Here is a 12135-nt window from a genome sequence, read left to right as displayed (position 1 = left end):
TACCATCCACAACTGCTGAAAATGAGACATTTTTGGTCCTTTCTAATCCTGTTTTACTAACACACTCTTCTTTCTGTACTCCACTCCCGATTTTGCATAAAACTAAACCAAATAATTGGGAAAAATTTTGCTAACTGAAAATTGCATTGGAAATGCAGCTCAGCGAAAGTGGAGAATGAGACCAAAGGAAGAATGATGAAGTGTAGGCAGATGTGATCCGACTACAGTGGAGCTAATCATATTCAAGACATCACAGAGTCCGATCTGCAGGAAGTTCAGTGTCGATCTGTGGGAGAGGCTTGACTCTCACTAACAAACCCCACTTTGTGGGGGTTGTTGTACAACTGAGAGCCAAGAGAACACTACTGTTTAATCTCAACCCATCCCTCGGCCGCACTCGGACTCATACCTTCTCCCGTAAGCGTCCTGACATTCCCACATGTGCTAAACTCCACACACACTCATCCAGGAACTAATTATCCAACCACGTCTCTCTCTCTTCAATATTTATCACTGGCTTACCTACAGTACGCTCACTATTGAGAAGTCTTCCACAGCTTTCTGTTGTGCGTGCTACTATTCTCGATCTGACTCCTTTCGCTACCCGACCCAATTCTCCTACTTTTGACTTCGCTCTTGCCTAACGACTTGGATTTGGAATATTGGATTTACTTTTGCTCGTACTACCTTCCTCACGGCTTCGCACGGGGATCCAACAACTCACCCCTTTCAGAAACCCTGTCACACTCAGTGAGTTGTGTGCTACTGCTTGGGGAATCGCAGTCACACTTTGAAGCTGGGGACATGGCCAAGGCCTGTACACTCAACTCTGGATTGTAGACTTCAGCCTGTGTTCAGGTGAACACCTCTCCCCAGCATAGCCACTCAGGAGCTCCTGTACAACAATTTTCATTTCTATTTAAAGTTAGATATGCAGGGGATGATTGCATTAAAGTGGCAAGTGCAAGATTATTTGCTCTCGAATGCTGCTTTGTTATAAACCGCAGCAAAGTGAACTTTTGCTTCTTACACTCCTATTTCAACATCGAAAAACAAAAAAGAAGGGGTTCCCATTACTAGTTTTGGGAGCCCCCACACCTGCTGGTTTTCATTGCATGTGAGGTCTTTGCTTAAATGAATCTTTAATTTCATAATAAAAACTGTTCTTAGTTGGTTATTGGGTTGCTTGGTTAGAGTCTTTACAAGTTTTTTCTTTGTCCACTCAAAGTTTGGTCATTTTAAGTTACTTCCACCTATCCATTTTCTAACCACTTCATCCAGTTTACAAGGCCAAAACTACACTGTAGCGGCTTAAGAAAGTGAACATGCTTGAGTGGCTCAGGTGAAGTCCTGAGTTGAATCCTATTGAGAATTTGTAGAAAGACGTGAAAACTGCTGACCATATACATATGCCAAACAACTTGAGTGATCTTGAGCCAAACTGCCAAGAAGAATTGACGAAAACTACACCCAAGCTGATGTGCAATTGTGGCAGAGACTTCCTAAAAATACTTTGGGCTGTAATTGCTACCAAAGGTGCTTCACCTTTGCCTGAAAATGTAATTCAGGGGTCAATATACTTATTTTATGTAATCTGAATATTTGTTTATTTTAGTTATTTAATTTATTTTCTACATCTTATTATATTTTTCTCTAGCATTTACTGTAATCGTACCTCATTTCAACATTCAGGTTTGAAAAAATATTAAGGTTTTAAAACGTGTTTGCATACTGAATACTCTTCCTCTGAAAAAGTCTTGAAATGGAACATATACTATATAATCTCCTTATAGACTTACTGTAACCAGGAGAATGTTTGCAAGAGATATCAAATATTGGCACTGAAGAGCCAAGTCCTATCCTTATAGGAATACCTTAATAACTCTGGTTCTTCAGTAATACATTACAGTGTAAACTGTTATTATGAGTTTAAAAAGACCATTTAAAAGGATACGTGCAACATTCTTTATGTTGCAGTTTTATAATATTGTTACAGGCTGCGATAGGTGACAATGGATATGTCTAAGAGTCTAGATAAAGTGTGTAACAACTGACAGTGTAAACATTTCCAGCTTCAAAGTAGAGGGGGGTGTTTGCTGAGATGTAGGGGATCCAGATTCTGTGATTAGTTCTGAGTAAGTGATCAAGTGTCAATCAACAGTCCAAAAACATACCATATACAGTAAGATCAGCTCAAGAGAGAAAAGAGGGGAGGAAAAAGAAGGTCAAACTACACGAGAGAGAAGACAGAAACAGACGGGACTTGAAGCTTGTGCCAGGCGAAAGTCCCTTCTTCATGATCATTCAATAAAAACCCGATTGGTGGTACTGTAAGTATTTGAATCTTGCCAAGTGAGCTTGCTATTCTGTAGCTTTTAGGGGGAACTTGGAGCTCTTGAGTGAAGAATAGCTCAGTTTAATACTGCCTCTCCTGCTTACTGGGTGCATTTTAGGACAGGGAGACAGGCTCACATTTATTTTGTGGCATCTAGGTTAGAGAGAGCAATTTAATCATAGGTTGATGGCAGCTTATCTCTTCCTTTGCCTTTGTAGGCATTATTTAAGAGTCAAATACTGTACGTGGAAGCAGTCTGGGGTTTTCTGGGTAGTCCAGACATACTGTAGATCTCTGAAATGCCTTGTTTGCTAACTTGTAAATACATTTACTTATGTTTTGTATGTTGATGCTGTGTAGTGTATTGTGTCACTGTCATTGTTAATAAATATTTGTTCAAATATACCACAATTATTATTCTTTCCACCAGAACTTAACAGAAGGAAAGTTCACATGCCTCTAATTATACAGTATCAACCAGTTGGGTATATTCTTGGAAAAATTCTTATAAGTTGGGAGTTACGATTATTTTAGCAATTGATTGTTTTAGTTTAGTCGCTCATTCAGTTCCTTTTATTCTTCATTGTCCTAACACCCCATTTGTAACAATATAGAAATATATGTAATGACACAAAAATGACAGTTGTAATATTTAACTATACCGTATAAGAAAAACATATACAGTATTTTCACGTTTAAACCTTTGGTGCAGATTTAGCAGATTTAGAAAAAAAACAAAAAACAAAACATTTCTGTTTCTATAGATCCATCCATATTTAAAAATGAAAAAGCAAACCTTACCCACATTTTATTTGTGCGTATACAAATACAAAATATAAGTAAGAACAACATGAAAATACACTTTTTCATTTACTAAACAAGCTAAAAGCTTTCCACGTTCAGCTCAGTCCCATGCCAGCAATTTAGGTTTTTGATTTAAGCAGCACTTAATCATTTATGCACAATCTCACAAAGGCATTTGACACATCTAAATCATTTATGTTTTTCTACATTGTAAAATAAACAAAACATTGAAAAATGCAAAGCAGTGTAAAGGTCAAACTATTTAATGACTAGGCATGGAAGCTGAAACCTTATGTTAGAGTAAGGAATCAAAAGGTTTTTTTTACTGTATACACACAAAAGATGCATTGTGTGTCTTTTTATTCAAGACAGGGTGACAATAGCACTACAAGCAGGTTACACCCACACAGCTTGACTAGCTAGTAATTTCAAGACTGATGTCACTGTTGTTATTTTATTACACTCTATCTTAACTAACCAATATGACAACTGCTGAGCAGGCACATACTATATTCCTTAAGCCACAAAAGATGTTTCACCCTCTTGTGCGGGCACTGAACTCCCAAAGTAACAAGCTGGCCTTGAGGCCTTGATACAGCTCCATTGGGGGCTGCCAAGAGCATAGAGCAGATATTCCAAGATGATACACAGGCAGCTTCAGGGCCAGATTTTGGTGTTTGTAGGCCCTAGGCACTTTCAATATGAAATATGTCAAAAGAGGGGTAAATGCCAACTAAATTACATGCACTTTTAACCTATTCAAATGCTAGACCACGTTATTGATGGAGCGAGTCAAGCGACCATCACTTCGATACTCCTAGTTTCTAGAACAGCCGCTAGATAGCGTATGATTATTGATTTGGAGCACCTAGAGTTGATCGCAAGCATGTTGTTTCAGCTCATTTTACGTTAGTCACTAGTGTTTCCCTCCTTCACAGACCCTAAAACTTTTGTAGACCCTAGTAGGCACAGTGCCTAATGGGAAATCTGGTACTGGGCAGCTTGTGTGTCATTTGATCCAATTGTGTATATGGCAGCTTGCAGCCTTTTCATGATGCACAAAGGTTCTGACCAACAGGACTTTAGTTTTTTGCTGTGCCGAAGAAGCTGGACACTCTTCAATTCCAGCTCCTGCTGATCCCTGCAGAAATCAAACCCCTGTTGCATACACCGTTGATTGACTTCCATGTGCAAATGGGGATATACAAGTATTGCAGGGTATATAGGCATGGGCACTATATGTCCTGATCCAGCAGCAAACCACCTGTTGTTGCATGTTTGTTGTTGTTTGTTGTTGTAGCCCCTGACTAATGTTAAAGGAGCTACTATTTTAAACAAAAGAAGTCCATTTATTGTGTGACACACCTGCTTTTACTTTTTTAAACAAAAATGTGTTTATTAAAATAATGTAAAATACTTTTATCCGTAAGATTTTTAACCTACACATTTATAACTTATATATAATACAATTATACATTTTGTCAATATGTTGTCCCATGAGCTGTACAGTACATGATGTAGTTCTGCTCTTCCTGTTTGTCCTCTGCTGGGATTGGACCACTGTCACAAGGAGGTTCAGAGCAGACACGGCACCTAGGCAGTGCTGAACTTGGCAGCTACTGTAGAACAGCACCTTATTGACAGTGATGGCTTGAAACTAATGTTATGGACATGCTATGGTTGAGCATTCTGACTGACACAACTTGCACAGAAAATTGAAAGAAAATGAAAATACAAAAAAGAATAAAATTCTTCCCAACATCTTCTAAGAGACACCTACTCTATTGCAATTACTTTATCTATGATTCCACTCTGGTTCTCAAGAATAATACTGGCATATCCCACCAGAATTCAATGGATTATCGGTAATGGCACTCTAAACAATAGTGGGATACAATTCAATATTCATACCTTCGCTTTGCCTGTAGAAAGTTGAGTCACTGCCACAGATGCTTCCCTCATTTTCAAAGCTGCCTTCGTGAATGCTACCATCTGCACAGAAAGGGAAAAGAGAGAAATCGTTATTGATAACTATACATATATATGTGTTATACAATAAATAATATACAGTACTGCAGTATAGTAATACCAATCTATACCTATATTTTCATATTCTTTTTCATTTCATGTGCTGTTCAATTGGTCATAACATGCTCATGTGGCATGGAAAAGACAGAGATTTAGTGCCATTTACTATTGAAAGCTTATTCATGTTGCACCAAATTGATAGCTGAAGATGCTGCAGGAGACACCTCTGTGAATATTTTAATGATACCACCAAGGTGTTTGTAAGATGTCCATTTGAATATTCATGTGACTGTCTGGGTATATGACTGTGCAGACATCCAGTCTGTGAAACAGAACCTGTTGTGGTCAAGGAGAATGCAACACTCCAGTACTGTATTACCAGGACAATGTCATAAACCTAATAATTACTGTAGCTGCCTGGATCACATGTTCATCTGTAGGAAGGCAGGGTTCCTAACATCGATTGTCCTTCCCTGTCAGATTGATTACAAACAACAAAATCCTGACATTTTTGAGAGTAGTTTCCTACTAGTAGACATCAGTGTACAGTATATATTTATTAGTATTTCAGATATTTTTGTGAAATACAGTACTTCATCAGCACCACACTCAGCAATAACAGACAAACAAGTTTGTAGTTTAGCTACAGACAATAATCTTGAGGGGATGGGGTTTCTCTCAGAAATATGTTTTGAGCCAGCAACTGGTAATTGTTAAAAACATTTGTTTTACTTTTCCATATGTGTCATACACTAAGGAAACTGACAACTACAGGACAGGTACGACTGGCTATGAATGACCAAATTACTGATCTCTGAGTAAAACACATCAGTTGTTACTGTACAAAGTAAAAAAAAATATCTTGATTAAAAGCTGAATAGGGACGACTAACACGTCAGCACATCCAATAGCACATTTTGAATCCTAAGAATTTTTTTAATGAAATATGTTAAGAAAAGGGATTAAACAATCTGAAAACATATATGAACCACAAGCCTTTCTATTATATTTCTGTAGGATAGATACAGTATTAATGAAAAATTAGTGTATTGAAAGAAAAAATAACAAAGGCTTCCACTAACAGCACTTGTGGTAATATATACAACTCCTCACTCTAAAGTCTCCATAAAGCATTTTTATAATTTAATATAATTGTGTACTGGAGGTGCATTACTTATACAAGTATGAGCTATGATACAGCCATTTATTATTCTGTAACTTTCAACTTTTAGCAAACAATGAGGGCACACAGATGGCTGGCTCAGTACATCTCCAGAGAAGTACTGTAGTTTACAGAGCCTCAGGTCAAGATACAGACTGCTTAGTGGGATTTCTGCAATTACTAACCAATCAGAAGTCTGGTACTAAGCCAGACTTATACTAAGGGGTGGCCTAAGAGGCCAGTGCGGTTGGCTAGGAACAGAAGGTACAGTAGGTGCTGAACATGCCTACTCAGTATATCCTAAACCATTTTACCTGAACTACCATTAGGTGGAGACCACTGTACAAGATGCCAAAACAGAAGAACTGAATGACCAGTTAAAAAAAAAACCTGCTAGTTTATCAGAAACCATAACTCAGCCATAACTCTCTCATCTGCTGGAATAGATAAAGCAAGGCACTGTCAGTTTCATTTTCCTATAACCCAAAGTTCCATTAATACAACATGCAGCATCAACAGCATATTGTATATTAATATAAATAAATATGCTAAATACCTTTAGGAACACAGCCCCAGATTCAGGACACATATTTTGTGTTGGCAATATCGCATCATTGGACAGAGATATGGGTCACATGGAGGCTTTCAAAACAGGTACCGTTTTATATGTTAGTGCCAATCTCAAACACCAATATTCAAACAGTATGGTATGCAAGGATAGCCATATTGCTCTTGGACCACAGAGATACTCCTTCATTTGAAGTGTAACATTAGGATCAGGAATGTTATTTGATTAAAACTGATGGTGACTTAGCTGGCCTCACATTCTTGATCAGGTCTAGTAGATAGTGAGCAAGTGTATGATGTTGAGGTAGAGAGTCTTGATTTTAGTTCTTTGATCTACAGCAATGAGCATTAGTGAACAGAGAGTTTAAGGGATTAAATTGATGTTTGTTTACTCAAAATGTGAGTAATACTGTGTATGCGCTACCACTCCTCCACGTTTTGCCAGAAAGAAGGGGAATATCTCATGTGTTAATGCGCAATTGTGTTTAGCAATGATGTTGAATAAAGATGCCACCATTGTTGCCAGCTGACAACCAGATTTATTGATCCTCCACTACTTAATTACCATATGCGAAACAGAGCATACTGAGATGGATGAAGCACTGATTAAACATTCCTGCCAGGAAAATCCCCAGCATTCACAGCGTTCTCAATAAGCTGACACTGTTTTAAAGAAAGTACATAAATGAGGAAAAAAATTCATTCTGGGATTGAAGAAGAAGAGATCTGACGATAGAAGGAACACCAGTTTTTCAGTCTTGAGAAAAGACAGCTAATTCAGAATTCATAAGGGAATAAGGCTGACCCAATAATACTTTCAAATCAATTACAAAGAACAGAACACAAAGAAATTACCTGAAGCTTTACAAAATCAATCAGATTTACATAGAAAGTAAAAAACAATTCTTATCAAAATCACATTGTTTAAGTGGATGCTGGGATCTTTCAAACTAGGTTTAAGGCTCAGTGTCTAGGACATGGGTTACAGTGATGGGCTGAATGGATTTTTCTATCATTAACTTTTTGTGTTCTTGCAGTATGTTCCAATGTGATGAATACACTATGTATCTGCTAATGTTGTTATTTGTACCTGGTGGAGTCATGTTTCTTTGACAGTCACATCACCTTATCACCTGCTAATGAGACACCGCTGATGACATGCATTTTGTTTCTTATACTCTCCTAGCATTTAGGTATAAACACTTAATTACCTTTGTCCTTTGATGTTTTGTTATTCCATTTTGACTTTAGTTCCTGCACAACTTCCTTGTTCATTCTGATGAAACCCCCTTCCATTCTAAATGTTTCTGAAGTTCTCTTTGGATACTTTTTACAAAATGACTAATGCCAACCTCAATTTGACGTAATCCATCCGTCACAAAATATTTCCAGAGGCTGAGAAATCTGAAACTTTCTTCATCACACCATGTCCTGTCATCGTCACATGTTGTTTTTTACACATTAACATTTGAAGGTGTCGCCTCTACATGGCACAGGTGGGATTCCTGCGAAAATTCACTTTGATCCTACATTCTTCTTTTTCCAAGCAGTTGATGATGTACTGTAGATGAAAAGCTTTCTACATGTCTACAGTGTCACGTTTCTTTTTGTTATTATACAGACGGCTTCATCAAAGAATTGCCAGATCAAGATTGTCGACCGGTTGTTCATTTTTCACATTGGTCTAACAGATGTCCGAATAAGAACACAACGCAGAAGACTAATGTGCAGTTAAGCGTGCACAGAGAATGTCTGTTACAATGGAAAGCTGCTTCTTAAATACAGGTCATCAGTCCCCTCTACAGTTCACAAAACACCTGTTTTTGGTGGAGCTTATCAGCTCTATGTATGGCGTCAGCCACCTCTTCTCCAGGGATACTGTACATACGTTTGTCATATTTGGGCCTTTGATGTATATCTCAGATACAGTGTTCCTGTTGATGGTTCAACAGCCTCATCCTTTTTTTGTAATTCTGGTGCAATGCCAGCATTGGATGTTAAGTCCGTAGTCTGAATTTCAGGTGGTGTTGTGTGAGGTGCTGCCTTTGAGCTTCTAAGTCTTGGTTGACTGTTTTCAGGTCCAGGAGTGGAAAAACAATTGCTTGTTATGTGGTGCTACTAGGACAGGTTACTTTATTTTATTTTCTTTCACCATCTAGAACCAGATTCTCTGTCAGGTTTCTCCGACAATAAAGGTTATGCTGTATCAAGAAACTTAATTTTAAAATTGCCAGTTCTTCAATCTTTTGGAGCCCTTTATGTTCCTTAATCTTCTTCAGTGCATTAACCTAACTACTTTAAGCTGTAACTGCATTTTGCAGCAGCTTCCAGAGAACAATTCCAGCTGTTGGATTTCATCCAGAATGTTTAAAGGTTTTTTTTTTTTACGAGCTATAAAATGGTGTTCAGTCCTATGCGAATTTGAAAACCCATTTGTGCTTTCAAGAGTAATGGTTTGCAAGTTTAGAAAACAGTAATTTGAAGAAATGAGACGAAGCTCAAGGGAAGCACTATGCGATGAAATAGATATGGAAGCACTGGGGTATGGGTATTCACATTTCAAGTTTATTGCTTGAGGCATAAGACAAACACATCTATATTTAGGTATAACAGGTCAGTTAGAAAAACTGTATATTCACTATTAATTATTAAAATGACAATCAATACAAGGCTATAGTAAAAACTGTAGAGCTTAAATCAAAGGAAGTAATCTTAAGATTGTACAAAACACTAGTCAGACCTAATTTAGAAAGTAGTCAATTTAGAAAGGATTAAGATAGTATCTGCTGGAACATACCATACAAACTACACTGCAGCACCCTGTAGTATTCGTAAAGTATAGTGTAGTAGTTTTCTGGGGCAGACGGGAAGCAACAGATTCAGATACAATTCCAGGACTGACTATGTTATTAGCAGAGGGCTAAGCCTAGCAGCCTTCACATTAGTTTGGTAAGGGATATTATTACAACATCTACAACAGTCAGAACCCTGTTGCAGAGATACCTTTTCAGAGATATCCTGTGTTGAGATAACCTTTCAGAATATCTTCAGAAGGGGATGGGATGGCTAGCACTAAAGAAACATCTCTTTCCCCAACATTTCATGGATAAACCTGTTCCTTTTCACTACTCCAGAGGAGCCATCTTGAAAAGAATATTTTCAAAACCTCAGAAACATCAGGGGCAATTGAGTCTTGCTCTACATCATGCATCGTCTCAATTGTCTCTGCTCAGCTGTTGTACCAGTAAGAACTTTACTGGTAGTAGGAAATTCTGATGCATGATTTTGGTTTTCTTAATCATTTGGAAGCAGATTCTTGTCATCATGACTATCAGGCAGGTTGTCAGGCATTTGACTATTTCCCTCGACTGGTCTCCGTTGCTGTAGGTTTGAATTGAGCCAGTACTCAAATGCATTCTCATGTATTGTGCAGAGGACTGGTGTAGACAATAGAATAAAAGGATGTACTGAAGCGCTGCTGCAGTAAGCTAAATGGTAGATGGCATCTGGCTGATGACATCGGTACTACAACTTCATGTCTTCACAATGGCTTGCACTCAGTCTGTAAATCTCAATACATCCTTGTCAGACTGGCCCTCAATTTTTAATCTTTTCTTTTTGATGCTGTTTCTAAATAGCTCTTTCCAGTTAGACACCATGTTTGTCTGTATTGTCACCTCTGAAACTTGGTGGCTCTATAAAATCCAAATGAATGACCAGATGGATCAGAAAGAGATAAATTATCTGGCAGCTGATTGATTCATTTCTTATGTTTTGGGTATTTTCACTACTTGGTCAGAGCACCTTATGTTCAGCTGGTAAATAATGGCACTGTCTCTCTGCTGACCCATCTGTTGCCCATCTGCCCATCTGCCCATCTTGCCCCACTAAAGCACACCACACTGTACTTTCCTAAACAGTACCAGGTATGGCCGTGGCAAAATGTTTGCAACTGGGTGTGATCCAATTGCTGGGTCTGTTTCAATCTTAAAAGCATAGGTTCACACCATCTTTGCCCTGTTCTATAATTAGAACGAGAGAAACAAAAACTGAATCTGTATGCCCTACCCAAATTTACAACATTAACCTCACTGTCTTTTTTGGTAGACTCAAATGAGACAGATGGATAACCAAATATAATTATAAAAATACTGTAAATACGTACAGTATATGTATTAAATATCTTATAGCCCAATAAACAGTAAACAGTAAGGATACAGAGCTACTGATGTTTGATGAGAACACAATGATCTTGCTCGGGGAAAGCTCTCATGGAATGTGGTATCTGATTTTAGCGGATCTTGAAAATCCGAGTCATGGCACCAGTGTGACGCTCTTTAACTTCAGCTGCATTAAGGTATCCCTGGAGAAGTGAGCGCTGATGCTGCCTAGCTCGGATGTCATCAGATTGAATGGAGCGCACACCCCGTAGACTGAAGAGGATGGATTTTATTCTATAGAAGATGATCCGTTTGTCTGCTGCAAATAACAGAAATATACAGTACAGCACACAGCATTACTCTCAGCTTTACTCTTGGCTACGATTGAGGGTTCTACAGCAGATTATCATTTGGCGTGCTGCAGGCATGAAAGAAACCATGAAATTTAAATAACCCAAGCAACACAAGCCTCAGCCTCACCCTGTATCTGCCAAACTTTACATATACAGTAGCATGAATGTTTTATGAAAAGCACAGACATTGATACAGATGTTTTTCTAAATTTGGAAAATACATTATAGGGGTTTGATTTATAATAATATCCTATTTATATTATTATATATTATTTATTAAATATGCATTACATCAAGTAGGTACAACTAGCTGGATCAGCATGCGTAGGCTGCAAAGGAACAAATTCAGCATTAAATCAACCTTTACTTGTTCCCATGTATTATATCATGTGCCTGAGAACATAACAACTGTTACAAGAAGGAGGATGCCATTGCTATCATCTAATTGATCCATCTGTGGTTGTTTCTTGAAAGAAGCCAGGGTATTGGCTTCAACAACAGGGCCGTTTAACTTGCTGTATGTTCCCATAACCTTTTCTGCTTAGACGTACTGTATCTCCTGTTCCCAGTTTTAAAAGCACCTTCACATAATTTCCACTTGTGTCCTCTGGAGAGACTGAAGAAGTTCATTGTGTTGATGTTGACTGTTTCTTTCAAAAATGTAAACGTTTTGCATCACGCTGCCTCACAGTATTTTCTGTTCGGTACTAAAAAGGTTGATTTTAC

General features: G+C 38.0%; 1 protein-coding gene across 3 annotated transcripts in view; it reads right to left on the bottom strand.

The window, feature by feature from the left end:
- The window catches only part of myripa (myosin VIIA and Rab interacting protein a), a 139043-nt gene that overhangs the window by 37274 nt on the left and 89634 nt on the right, over positions 1-12135 (bottom strand). For all 3 annotated transcript variants that reach the window (XM_015354547.2, XM_015354549.2, XM_015354550.2), the window contains one exon: positions 5051-5131. In XM_015354547.2, the coding sequence (XP_015210033.2) occupies positions 5051-5131 (81 nt within the window). The remainder of the gene's footprint in view (positions 1-5050; positions 5132-12135) is intronic.

Source organism: Lepisosteus oculatus, chromosome 6 (assembly GCF_040954835.1).
Source record: "Lepisosteus oculatus isolate fLepOcu1 chromosome 6, fLepOcu1.hap2, whole genome shotgun sequence".
In the NCBI taxonomy this organism is placed as follows: domain Eukaryota; kingdom Metazoa; phylum Chordata; class Actinopteri; order Semionotiformes; family Lepisosteidae; genus Lepisosteus; species Lepisosteus oculatus.
The sequence above is the reverse complement of the archived record's forward strand: the minus strand, read 5'-3'. Positions and strand labels throughout refer to the sequence as shown.